Source organism: Diplotaxodon limnothrissa, linkage group LG9 (assembly GCF_057381915.1).
Source record: "Diplotaxodon limnothrissa isolate DT_005_m linkage group LG9, D_limnothrissa_male_GT1.1, whole genome shotgun sequence".
NCBI classification, from domain to species: domain Eukaryota; kingdom Metazoa; phylum Chordata; class Actinopteri; order Cichliformes; family Cichlidae; genus Diplotaxodon; species Diplotaxodon limnothrissa.
Window position 1 is genome coordinate 18,698,929 of NC_140604.1, and position 14,422 is coordinate 18,713,350.

Below are 14,422 nucleotides of genomic sequence, written 5' to 3' on the forward strand. Positions count from 1 at the left end.
AATATCAAGCACCTTGAGGTGACTTTGGTTGTGATAAGGCGCTATACAAATCAAAATGAATTGAATGGTTTTAGTATTTTAGCACAAATATTCCACATGTTATGGTACTGTAATCTTTATGTGGTTAGGTAAAATTTCTCATTGGTGTTGGCCACATACAGTTTCCCGCTAATGTGTTTTGGCTTGAGAGTAATGTAAATGTCAGATATGACTTGAATACAAATACACATATTTATTTATAGATTAAGAAAACAAAAATTCATTTTTCTTTTAGCTAAAGAATTTTTGTTTTAAAAGTCACTCAAGTAACGTAACACTGAAATTACAATTTTGTAGTTTCCAGCTTTCACGGCACTTTTGTCAAGGCCACGTGGACTCCCACGGGCCAAGAAATTATTTTTCCTAATTAGTCAGGCTTGTGCATCTTTGCCTTACGCTCAAAGGTATTGCAACTTTTAGCAAGTGAAAGTAAAAACATCTACTGTCAAACGCTACACATACATCATCCTATATAGAGAAGGTCAAACTTACACAGGAAAAAAAACCCCCACTGACAGAAACAAGCAGATACAGTGTGGTGTGGAGATGCAGTACCCACTGTATGCTGTGGGCGTCATCCGGGTACGAGGATGCCAACGTCCATAAGCTCTCTCCATCTGTCACCAGCGTCCTGTCCTGGTGGGCGGCTTGTCTTTCTTTTATTTAACACTTTCTTTGTTGCAGTGTGAATCTCATCAACATGCAAATAAAGAATGAGGCAATAACTGAATTAAATGCCTTTTAATTCACACATAAAAACATTTCACAGTGTCCATCCAGCACTGAATTGTAATGAAGACCAACCCCCCCTCCCAAATTGTTACAGCAACGGGAGAGAAATATGTGCTGCTGTAAAACTGAGTATAACTAATGGCTTCATGTCTTCTCATATCTTGTACTTCATCTTTCCTGTTCTGCTGAGGACACAGATATGCTGAAATGACAAGGGGTGATAAAAAAACAAAACAATTAGCTTTGTGATCATTTTTACAAACTTTAAATTCCATTTGCAGCATGAAACCATAAAAACCAGCAAATTTGAAAAGAGAAGAAAGTGATCTCCAAAGATATGACTCATTCATTAATCTAGCTTCGGGTGTCCTGGGGATTCAACTCATATTTCTTCTGTGGGATGAGGACAGATAAGAGGGTAAGCTTTAACTCTGTCTGATTATCAGAGCCTAACCTCTACATTCCACAGGTCACACGCCTTCAAACTTTCATAACGAATACCACCCCGCTCAAACATGGACAAGAGCCACACACACAACCATACAGTACAAACAGTGCATGCTGCACATACTGTACGTGACTATGGGAGTCAAGCTTAGTGTTTCACATGAGTAAGAGGTAAATTCGAGGTCACGTTTCACAGATAAAAACAGCAGGGTCCATATAGATTTGAACTTATCGCTTTCAGAAAGACTTGAATTAAACTGAATTCATATCAAAAAGAAAGTGAGAATATTTACAGAGGAACAACAGCCTAAAGAAAAAAACTAATCTAAATAATCCATATGTTTTACTATATTTCCACTAAAAGTAAACAGAAATAAACCGATAGAAAAAGATTGCGCAAATGCTTGTGTAGTAATTTAAAGAAAGCAAGGAAAATACAGAGTAATTATAAATTGTGGGTCATGTGCTGAGCTTCAGCAGAAAGAATAATGATATAAAAGCACAGGAAGAGGTAATCCTTCTCAAATTAAAACATGGAACAAAAATAAAATGCATGTACATTATTATTTGAGTTCTGACCAGTGCTTATTTATTTAGCTTATTTCACTACCTTAACGCATTGTTACCTACACAGGGTTTAATATTTTTTACCTTCTGTGTTAAGCACATTGCGCTTACAGTAAGTAACCATGTGTCCTGCTCTTAGTGGTGTAATGCCATTTGGAGGTTGGAGTTTCTAGGAATTTGAACCAAGTGGATGGGGGCTTGGAAATAAGTAGTTTATCATAGGTATAGAATAATTCAACATTAAGGGTTATCTTCTGCTGTTTTTAAGACTGGGTTGTAGTTTGGTGACTATTAAAAATGTGCATTTAACAATGTGCAAAAGATAGATGATATTTGTAAAGTGTGAATAGTGTGTGGATTTGGATATTGAAGAGGAAGGCTTTGCAGGTATAGCGCTCAGTTTATTTTATGCTTGAATTAGCAGGTTGAAGCAGGATAAATGATAATGGAAAACAAAGGAGGGCAGAGAAGCTATCCTTGCCTAGAACCCCTGCGTAAAGTGAAGCACTGTGATATTAGTTCATTGGTAATAACTGCTGCCATTGGTGCTGTGCAGTCCACTCTATTCTCCAGAGGAACTTTTACATAGCTTAAAATAAAACAGCAGTCTTCTTAATCCTAACATTTAGAAGCAGTGGATAAATCTGTGTTTTTTGTTCAACTTAAAGCACTTTAGAACAATTTTTCAGATTAATATTTGTGCTACAGTTTGAATCTTGACTCAACAACAACGTACGCTCACTGTACACTGTATTTGGTACCTCTTGCTAGTATTGGGTTGGACCTCTTTTGTCTTTAGAAGTGCCTTGATTCTTCATGACACAGATTCAACAAGTTCCTGGAAACATTCCTCAGAGATTTGGGGCCGTACTGGCATGATAGCATTACACAGTTGCTGCAGAACTAGACAGCTGCACTTCTATGTGGACGCCATTGCGTTCCACCAAATCCAAAACTTGGATTGAGATCTGGTGACTGTGGAGGCTACTTGAGTACAGTGAGGTCACTGTCATGTTCAAGAAACAAGTTTGATGTGATTTAAACTCTATATTATGGTGATTTTATCCTGCTGAAAGGAGTCATCACAAGGTGGGTACACTGTGTCAGAAAAGAGCTGTGGGCCAAAGTGTGCCAAGAAAAAATGTTCATGTTCGAAGTCACCTAAGAACACTTTCCTCCCCATTTGGTTTGAACGGGTTGTCTTGACCATGGCTTCATGGCTAAACGCACTAAGTTGCTGCCATGTGATTGGCGAATTAGATATTTGTTTTAACAAGCAGTTGAACTAATGTACCTCACAAGTTGGCTAATGAGCGCTGTTTGAGATCATTTTGGGGGGTTAGTACATCAAGTCTGTTGGTTACATCTTCATACAACCCAGTAAACTCACCATTTATGGTTTATCAGGAACTGGAAAAAATAGACACAATACTTCATTCATTTTTATCTTACATGTAAAAAAATCTATCATCCATATCATTCAGTGACTCCTGTCCTGGGTGACACAGACCTCCTTGTGAACACAGACAGAAACCACCTGCTCTGAGCTACTTTGCCTACATGTAAAATCTCCTCGTGGCGGGGAGCATACCTGTTGGGTGAGTTTAGGTTTCAGGCAAAAGAAATGTCGTCTTTGATTTACTATGTTTACTCTCCCCTCCTGTCTCTTTCATCCCTTTCTCTCAGCTCTTTGGAGTGTCAGACTTACATTCAGGTCACGGAAGTATTCATTGTAGTCAAGGGCATAGCCAACAACAAACCGGTTGGGAATTTCAAATCCAACATCTGACAATGCAAACACAGACACGAATGTTAAGTATCCTGATTTGTTTAACATTAAACAAAAATTCCATGTTAGTCTTTTGACTAAACCAGGAGTGAGCGGCTGTGATATCGCACATAACAGCTAGAAATACACATTTTGATGCCTTTATTTGAACTAATTATGAGGTGTAACAAATAAATTTCAGCTCAAATTAAAGATGACTGATAGGTGTTGATGAAGCAGTCTCACCTGAATCATCACATCTGATTAAGCGAACAAGAGAAACAAGTGACACATGTCAGGAGGAAAATCTAACACCCAGAGCTTAAACTCAAAGAAAGAAAATTTAAATGAAAAGAGAAAACTAGGTATGTGACTTTTTTAATGTAGCAGACTTTTAAATTTGTGCTAATACTTCTGAGTACCCTGCTGTAAGCTGCTGTAAACTTTTATTTTTAAATACCAGTATCTAGAGCTGAAAAGTTAAGCTAAAGATGATGTGAGAAAATCTGCAACACCTCCACTAGCCACAGGAGGCCAGTTCACAGTTCAAAGCTTGGTTCAAAAAATTGTTTTTTCATTTGATTTGGACATAAAAGGACTGTCTTTGATGCTTTTTGTGTTTCCAGTGCTTCTATTTTAGTGTGTTAGTGTGTGTGTGAGAATGTTAGACACAGCGCTTAGGTATAGGAAAAAGTGCTTATATGAATATGCATGTGAATGAGGCATGTAGTAAAGATCTGTGCATAAGCGAATTACTGCAAATCCTAATGAACAACATTAGCAACATTGTAAAGAAGAGTGGGTTCAAATTCCTCCACAACAAAGTGAAAGACTGATAAAATCCCACATAAAATGATGACTTGCTAAAGATTGTTTTACAAGCTAAAAAATCATGGAGTGTACTTAGTTTTAACCGACTGTTCCTGCATTTTGGCTTAGTTTTTCTATTACACATAAAGATGTGGCGTAGATCATGTATGATTGTTCATATGAGGTTGTATTTAGGTCATTTCAGAACCTGCTAAAGACTAGATCATTTTGATTATGTCCTGATATGCAAGGCTTTAGAGTTCAACAAGAGTATACTTTTTTTTTCCCATGACTGCAGCCAGTAGTTAATATTTGTAACCTAAAGCTATATCTTGTTTGTTTAATTTGTTCAAAAACTGACTTCCTGAACTCCAGGAGGTCACTTACTTGTGTCATGTGGCAAGGCACCTTGAACACACACTTCTTTTGTATTTTGGGATTAATTATGGGAGGACTATCAGGTCAGGACACTTCCCTAATAACGAACAATTTGCTAAATTATCTCAACTTTGAAAAAAGTGAAAGAATAAGAATAAATGAAAAAGACTGGCAAGTAGGGTACGGTGTGGGTGCTACGAAGGTTAAAACAAAGAGCATAGTTACAGTCTGTCAGACTTTCAGCCATGTTAGGGAGCCTCTTCACAAGCAGCCTGAAATACAAAATAATAACGTTAATTACCCTCAAATGTTAAATGATGTATGCAATATCAAAAAGTTGACTTTTTCAGTTTAATTTCAAGACATTTATTGGTCCAAAAACCATGGTGATAAGACAAAGACTTGAATATTTTTAAAAATGTACATTTTTGGAGTGTTTTCACAATCCAGAGGAAATAAACTTTCAACATGAACCATGTGTGAGAGATGTTTATCATGTTTCTGTGATCTCGGGAATGCATAGGAACAGCCCACAGACACGAGATAGCAGTGACTGTGGACAAGTGATATCTTCTTGTGCTTGTCACACGCTTGACATTTCCTTTACAGGGGAAAACACAGACTGGCTCACCCTGCGACCTTGACCATCTTGGGTTCAAAGGTCTCCACATGCTTCAGAAGGGCCTTCATGGTCTTTCCTGTGTCAACTATGGCCTGAGGGGAGGGAAGAGCAAAGGAAGAGAGGAAGAGATTTGGAGGAAAGAACGTGGGATATATGAGAGTAAAAAAAAGATCAAGATACAGTACTATGCAAAAGTCTTGAGCCACAACTGATTTCTTTATATTTTGCTTGCCAGGAGGAGGCAGATTTTTTTGTACTTTTAAAGTTTTTCAGGCTTTATGAAGGTCTTTTAAACTTTGCCTTTGGACATTGGCTGGTTTTCATGTGTTCAGTCCTTGCACACGTCCATCAGAGGAATTCTGAGACAATTTATGAGCAGCCTGTCACAAAAACACTTTTCACTATGAAAAATGCCAAAGATAATGCAATTGAGGTGTTTCCCAAAGAACTCTTAGGAGGACACCAACCTGATAAGTGGACAAAAGAAGAAGAAGCAGGTCTCATAAAGCTACATATAGCAGATGGACAGAATCTGAAAGTCATGTCATTAAGAATTAGGAAGAAAATCCAGCAAAGACTTGACACAAGACCTTAGAGATCCATGTGACCCTTCTGTTGATCCATGCGTTTGTTAAAACCTCGTCAGAAATGGTCACGGTCGAATGGGGAACACTAGCAATATTATAGAAGCAGTGTGGGGTCTTTGAATAGCTTCCTGAAGCCTGGAGAAATATTCCTGAAGACTACTTAAAGAAATGAAAAGAAAGCTTGCTCAAGAAAGTTCAGACTGTGTTGAAGAATGAAAAAAGCAAAAAACAAATATTGACTTTCAAGCTTGTTAGAACTGTACAAAGACTGTTTTTGTGTTATATACTGTATTTTTATTTATGCTTAGACAAATCTCAATAAATTTCTGCACCTATTTCCCATTTTCCCAGAAATATAAAAAGGAATGAGGGGTAGCTCAAGACTTTTGCACAGATATTGATCAACTGAAATAGGTAAATGCATTGATGAGCGATTAATGAATACATGAGTGGCATCTGAGAGAGGATTTCCAGTTACAGTGGGGAAAAAAAGTATTTAGTCAGCCACCGATTGTGCAAGTTCCCCCACTTAAAATGATGACAGAGGTCAGTAATTTGCACCAGAGGTACACTTCAACTGTGAGAGACAGAATGTGAAAAAAAATCCATGAATCCACATGGTAGGATTTGTAAAGAATTTATTCGTAAATTAGGGTGGAAAATAAGTATTTGGTCACCTCAAACAAGGAAAACCTCTGGCTCTCACAGACCTGTAACGTCTTCTGTAAGAAGCTTTTCTGTCCCCCACTCGTTACCTGTATGAATGGCACCTGTTTGAACTCATCATCTGTATAAAAGACACCTGTCCACAGCCTCAAACAGTCAGACTCCAAACTCCGCCATGGCCAAGACCAAAGAGCTTTCGAAGGACACCAGGAAAAGTATTGTAGACCTGCACCAGACTGGGAAGAGTGAATCTACAATAGGCAAGCAGCTTGGTGTGAAAAAATCAACTGTGGGAGCAATCATCAGAAAATGGAAGACATACAAGACCACTGATAATCTCCCTCGATCTGGGGCTCCACGCAAGATCTCATCCCGTGGGGTCAAAATGATCATGAGAACGGTGAGCAAAGATCCCAGAACCACACGGGGGGACCTGGTGAATGACCTGCAGAGAGCTGGGACCAAAGTAACAAAGGTCACCATCAGTAACACACTACAACGGCAGGGAATCAAATCCCGCAGTGCCAGACGTGTTCCACTGCTGAAGCCAGTGCATGTCCAGGCCCGTCTGAAGTTTGCCAGAGAGCACATGGATGATACAGCAGAGGATTGGGAGAATGTCATGTGGTCAGATGAAACCAAAGTAGAACTTTTTGGTATAAACTCAACTCGTCGTGTTTGGAGGAAGAAGAATACTGAGTTGCATCCCAAGAACACCATACCTACTGTGAAGCATGGGGGTGGAAACATCATGCTATGGGGCTGTTTTTCTGCCAAGGGGACAGGACGACTGATCCGTGTTAAGGACAGAATGAATGGGGCCATGTATCGTGAGATTTTGAGCCAAAACCTCCTTCCATCAGTGAGAACTTTGAAGATGAAACGAGGCTGGGTCTTCCAACATGACAATGATCCAAAACACACCGCCCGGGCAACAAAGGAGTGGCTCTGTAAGAAGCATTTGAAAGTCCTGGAGTGGCCTAGCCAGTCTCCAGACCTCAACCCCATAGAAAATCTGTGGCGGGAGTTGAAAGTCTGTGTTGCTCGGCGACAGCCCCAAAACATCACTGCTCTCGAGAAGATCTGCATGGAGGAATGGGCCAAAATACCAGCTACTGTGTGTGCAAACCTGGTAAAGACCTATAGTAAACGTTTGACCTCTGTTATTGCCAACAAAGGTTATGTTACAAAGTATTGAGTTGTATTTTTGTTATTGACCAAATACTTATTTTCCACCCTGATTTACGAATAAATTCTTTACAAATCCTACCATGTGGATTCATGGATTTTTTTTTTTTCACATTCTGTCTCTCACAGTTGAAGTGTACCTCTGGTGCAAATTACTGACCTCTGTCATCATTTTAGGTGGGGGAACTTGCACAATCGGTGGCTGACTAAATACTTTTTTGCCCCACTGTACTTAAAACTTTTCTGTTACATTCATTTAAGAGCTAAGACATCGTATAACTGAGAAAGATTACATTGAGCTTGAGCAGCTGTTCGTTGTTTTGCATCTGAAGCTATCAGAGCATGCTTTTTTTTCATGTTCTTATGTGTGTCTGAATCTAGTCCAGAAACCTTCACAACTGGAACATGATCCCAAAGAGGAACAGAATGAGTTTTTTCCCCCTACGTTGACATAAACAACAACAACAACAACAACAACAACAACAACGACTTTTCAAAAGTAAATGATGTCTCAAAGGGGGCAGAAATGGTTCTAATTGAAGGGATTTATCCGACAAAAATAGAAAAACATACACACACACTCACCTCAACAATGAGCACACTCTTGGTAACATGTGAAAAACAAGGAAAGAAAAAGATTAGAGAACGGTCACCTTTGAATTTTAATACTGTTCAAGCAAAGCAAAAATAAAGGCGGTGTTGTGTCTTTGAATTTCTTAGAGATGGTATCTATAGCAGCGATGTTGGCAGTATTTTTAGCGCCTGAACAAAAACACAGACGACTCATTCTCTTCTCCTCAGTAATGAACATCTGTGTCTACAGTGAGCAAAAGTCACTTCGGAGCTGCACACTTTCACTGCTGCACACTTTCAAATGAATTCTTGTTTCCTTGGCTGGGTGTATGGGACTCTTTGTGAGAGCGGTGGAGAGTATCTATGGTTTTGGGGAGAGTGATCGCAGAGAATGCGGGCGCCTGGCCAGTGTTCCCAGTCTACACCTGAACACTCTTGCATAATGCTTAATAGGAACAAGTAAAGAACACAAGAACTACAGCACAACATACCTGTCTTACTGCCTGCTGCAAACTATGGAGCCAGTTGGGCAACAAATATGCACTGGCAATTATTTCACTGTGTATGGCATCATTGGCTGGGATTTTATGATTCTCCTAGGATCTGTAAATGAGATGTTTTGACTTGTTTTTGTAATTACATTTTTGGGAACCTTGGGAATCACTTGTAATGTTTACCAAGTTAAAGCTGGTAAACATTACAACGTTTTTCTTTTTTTCTGGGGGGGACAAAACATGTCAGAAACCTGCTAATTGAGATTTTTGCTTTTATTTCAGTGAGGCATGCATTCAGTACATGGCCAGTTGGAACAAACAAGGCTTTCAGGTCATCCAACTTTTAACGTTTTGTGATTCAAGTGATCTAAGAGGGAACTAGTTGTCTGCACCTCCTCAAGTCTCTGTTTTCAGGCTTTTGAAAATCCATCCCAGTTGTGTCAAACATACGGCCCGTGGACCAGGACTGGCCGTGCAAAGACTCCAATTTTGCCCACTGGATGGCTTTAGAAAATGTGAAAGAGGGCATACACTTTTGAACTTTTAAGGTATTTTTATATTTTTTTGTTTTGAAAAACTGAGATATGCTGTTGAAATTGTGCCATTTCTTATATTAAGATATCTCAGGGATTAAATGTGTGACAGAAAGAGGTATTTCACTTGTCCGATCCACTTAAGATCAAACTGAGCTGTATGTGACTCACGATAAAAAAATTAGTTTGACATCCCCGATTTAACCTGAAGGAGGAGAGCTATATTTTCCTGATTTAGACCCACTGCAATTTTACCTTTCTTAGTTTATTCTTTAAATATTGTAACACCTTTTAATTACCATTAGAAGGAATAAGTGTTAATTTATCACTGAAATAGTGACCCGGCGATGGCGCCAGAGGAAAATTCAGAAACTTAATTGGCTGTGGGTCATCCTGTGCACCAAACTTTGTGCAGATGCCCCCTGTGATGCGAATCAAAGTAGTAGTAGTATCATTAATATGGTCATCTCAGGCACAGCTCTGTGTTCATGTCACCTCACAGATCAACATAACATTTACATCACTGAGCTGACATTATGCTGGCATCATCACAAAGAAACTCATACTCGAATTGGAACTGAGCCTCAGAAATATTTCGCCGAGGAAATGATGATGACTGATGATTAGTTTTGTTGATAATGTATGAGACTTGTGGGAGGCTTGTGTGTAACATTTCCGTCCAGAGGAAGAATTATGACAAGAGCACCAACATTTTTTTTCCCCAAATGATTCATGCTTTCTGTGTAAGGTGCCTGTCAGATTTTCTGTTTTTATTCCCTCTGACCTTCTTAACCGAAGTGAAAATATATTGTAGCTAAAGCACATTTTGACAGCTAACTTTAAAGAATTCAACATCAGTGGTTTTTTTTTACTCCAGGGTAATTCCTCACAATGCCACAGACTGTCCTTACAGGCTCCTCAGTCCTCCCTGCCAGGGATTAGCAGGGACAAACAGTCAATAAATCTGCCTTCTTCATTTGCCTGAAATCTCTGATTCATGGCCAGCCTGGAGACTGTAGGACAATATGGTGAGCAAGCCTCAAAAGTCAGAGCATAACGGTGCGGTCTTGTCTAAGACTAAGTCTAACAAATGTAACTGTGTGACTTTGATCACTTGGGAAAAAATTCTACCTAAAGACAGATTAACTGACAGCTCCCTCTTGAGGCTAGGGTAGTTTCTTTTAAAACAGCATGTAAAAATATCCTTATCCCATGTCATTATCCTGACTTTGCTTAATTACAAACACACACCTTTCCACGCAGAAAAGACAGATCTCGGCATCCTATGATGTGCAGGTCCTCTGTTGATTGGTCATTCTGGTGAGAAGATGAAAAGAGGGCAGTTAATTTTTATTTTGCAACCCAGCAATTGTAATTTTTGCCCTTTTTGTTACTCCATGGTTCCTGTTAATTACAATAAATTGCCTTTAACTGTGATTTACAGTCAGGGATATTTGCAGCAACCTCAATTAACTGCATTGGTTTTCAAAATTTGTTTTTGCTCAAGCCACACCAAAATTTCAAGGCACACCCATTCTCATAATTGGAGAAAATGGCCTCTAAGTCATCTGGAATATCAGCAGTTCTTCATTTGCTGCTATTGTCAGATGAAGGAACTTGCAGGAATACAGATCCTTACATCTGCAATAAACTCCACTTGTATATAACTTGCATCAATCTTGTTATCAGATACTTTTTTGGTGTCTGAATGCGTGAATGAGTGTATCTTAATAACTCCTTTCAGCAAATGATACACTTGGGCAGAAGGCTGTCAACCCCAGTCCAGGTGAAGCGTAGCTTTTGCAGTAGTGTCTTTTGACAGTTTCTTTTGCGGGGTTTTCTCCACACATGATAGTGATTATTTGACTTCAATAACCAGGGCCTCTAATCAGGGAATTTCATGTGTTCTAATATAGCACATCTAAATTACATTTGTTACTTTTTGTACAGTGACAACACAAATGCTTAGTTGACACAAAATCTAAGGCACACTATTTGGGAACCACTGTGTTAAAAAAGCAAACAGATCCTGACAGGCTTGAAAAAGGGTCAGAAAATATAATAATTTAGTAAAAGTAATGGATAAGCAGTAGAGAATATCCATTGAAAAGAAATACACATTAATGATAAAATTATATGGTATATTAAAGTGATTAAATGATTGTAAAATCTCACTAAATATTTTGCTAACAGTTATAATTATTAGCTAACAGCTAACACTAGATAAAAAATTATCTAAACATTCACACAGATATTTGAAATGCAGTAATTTCTTAAAACTATGAATAAAAAGCTTTTTTTCTAAATAGACTAGCAGCTATATGTTAACTAATGGTATGAATCAACAGCTAACTGCTAGCTAATGGTATGAATCAACAGCTAACTGCTAGCTAATGCTACAAACAAAATTGTTAGGATAGAAAATAATGAATGCTTGATCAGTAAGCTTAATGAAATGTATCACTATTATATGACGCACCTGCAAAAACAGGGGCGTAAGAACACTAAAAAAATACCGTTCTTGCTAATATAATAGGAACGCTATGGGTGGTTTCAAAAATTTTAATTGTAATCCAAGATCGGTTGAACTCGAACTGGCTGAACTTGGATTTAAACATGAAGGTGTTTTTACTTCATCAGACAGGCCACCATGGGAACATCAGAAAAGAAGATATAGTGATACAGGGATATATATATATATATATATATATATATAAAAAAAAAAAACACCCAGCACGCCCCTGCGGGCGGTTTATCCTTCAAGCTCGGGTCCTCTACCAGAGGCCTGGGAGCTTGAGGGTCCTGCGCAGTATCTTAGCTGTTCCCAGGACTGCGCTCTTCTGGACAGAGATCTCCGATGTTATTCCCGGGATCTGCTGGAGCCACTCGCCTAGCTTGGGAGTCACCGCACCTAGTGCTCCGATTACCACGGGGACCACCGTTACCTTCACCCTCCACATCCTCTCCAGCTCTTCTCTGAGCCCTTGGTATTTCTCCAGCTTCTCGTGTTCCTTCTTCCTGATATTGCTGTCATTCGGAACCGCTACATCGATCACTACGGCCGTCTTCTTCTGTTTGTCTACCACCACTATGTCCGGTTGGTTAGCCACCACCATTTTGTCCGTCTGTATCTGGAAGTCCCACAGGATCTTAGCTCGGTCATTCTCCACCACCCTTGGGGGCATCTCCCATTTTGACCTCGGGACTTCCAGGTTATACTCGGCACAGATGTTCCTGTACACTATGCCGGCCACTTGGTTATGGCGTTCCATGTATGCCTTGCCTGCTAGCATCTTGCACCCTGCTGTTATGTGCTGGATTGTCTCTGGGGCATCTTTACACAGCCTGCACCTGGGGTCTTGCCTGGTGTGATAGACCCCAGCCTCTATGGATCTTGTGCTCAGAGCTTGTTCTTGTGCTGCCATGATTAGTGCCTCTGTGCTGTCTTTCAGTCCAGCTTTGTCCAGCCACTGGTAGGATTTCTGGATATCAGCCACCTCCTCTATCTGCCGGTGGTACATACCCAGCCAACATGTATATATGGGCCCCACCTGGTTTTTGCTCGGGCTGGATGGGTACCATGTGGGCATGGGCTCAAACTGGGCTTTTTGTATGGGGCCTACTTGGGTTCTTCACATTAAACCCATATGGGCCATCCCAAGTGAGCACTTTTAGTAGGTCCTAGCTGGGTCAAACATGGGAAACACTTAACTTGGTCCAAAATGGGAAACACATGTAGGACCCACTTGGGTTTTCCACCTGGGATAGACATGGGCAAACACAGTCATTTAAGGATAGGCTGTTGTTGTGTGCCCCAGGTGGGGCAAAGTTAGGTAATCAATATATGTTTTAGTATCGATGACACAGGTGGGCCCCACCTGGTCAAACTAAATGGGTCGCACATGGGCAAATGCAAGTCAGACCCTGAAAACATGTCTATGTGGGCCCCAGGTGGGGCAAAGTGAGGTAATCAATATATTTTTTTTAGCACTGATGACATAGGTGGGGCCCACCTGGTCAAACTATATGGGTCGCACATGGGCAAATGCAAGTCAGACCCTGAAACATGTCTATGTGGGCCCCAGGTGGGGCAAAGTTAGGTAATCAATATATTTTTTTAGCACTGATGACATAGGTGGGGCCCACCTGGTCAAACTATATGGGTCACACATGGGCAAATGCAAGTTAGACCCTGAAAACATGTCTATGTAGGCCCCATATGGGTTATGTTAAGTTAATATGGGCATATATTTTATGTGGGCTCAAGATTGTTTAGTATATATGGGACCCACTTGGGTTTCTCACATGAAAGCCATATGGGCAAAACCAAGTGGGAACATATAGTAGGTCCTGGCTGGGTCAAACATGGGAAACACTTCACTTGTTTCAAAATGGGAAACACACGTAGGACCCACTTGGGTTTTTCACCTGGGTTAGACATGGGCAAACACAGTCATTTAAAGAAAAGCGTTTGCTGTGTGCCCCAAGTAGGGCAAAGTTAGGTAATCAGTATATATTTTTTAGTACTGATGACACAGGTGGGGCCTACCTGGCCAAACTATATGGGTCACACATGGGCAAATGCAAGTCAGACCCTGAAAACATGTCTATGTGGGCCCCATATGGGTTATGTTAAGTTAATATGGGCATATATTTTATGTGGGCTCAAGATTGTTTAGTATATATGGGACCCACTTAGGTTTCTCACATTAAAGCCATATGGGCAAAACCGAGTGGAAACATATAGTAGGTCCTGGCTGGGTCAAACATGGGAAACACTTCACTTGTTTCAAAATGGGAAACACACGTAGGACCCACTTGGGTTTTTCACCTGGGTTAGACATGGGCAAACACAGTCATTTAAAGAAAAGCATTTGCTGTGTGCCCCAGGTGGGGCAAAGTGAGGTAATCGGTATATATTTTTTGGTACTGATGACATAGGTGGGGCCCACCTGGTCAAACTATATGTGTCACACATGGGCAAATGCAAGTCAGACCCTGAAAACATGTCTATGTGG

At 40.0% G+C, this 14,422-nt stretch overlaps 1 protein-coding gene across 1 annotated transcript in view; it reads right to left on the bottom strand.

Annotated features, from left to right (window-relative positions):
* Window positions 1-925: 925 nt before the first annotated feature.
* prtfdc1a (phosphoribosyl transferase domain containing 1a) overlaps window positions 926-14,422 on the bottom strand; it is a 28,677-nt gene continuing 15,180 nt past the window's right edge. Inside the window, exons 4-9 of the mRNA XM_085362812.1 lie at window positions 10,656-10,721; window positions 8,390-8,407; window positions 5,373-5,455; window positions 4,967-5,013; window positions 3,494-3,570; window positions 926-973 (exon numbers count right to left, since the gene is read on the bottom strand). Of these exons, the coding sequence (XP_085218938.1) occupies window positions 926-973; window positions 3,494-3,570; window positions 4,967-5,013; window positions 5,373-5,455; window positions 8,390-8,407; window positions 10,656-10,721 (339 nt within the window). The remainder of the gene's footprint in view (window positions 974-3,493; window positions 3,571-4,966; window positions 5,014-5,372; window positions 5,456-8,389; window positions 8,408-10,655; window positions 10,722-14,422) is intronic.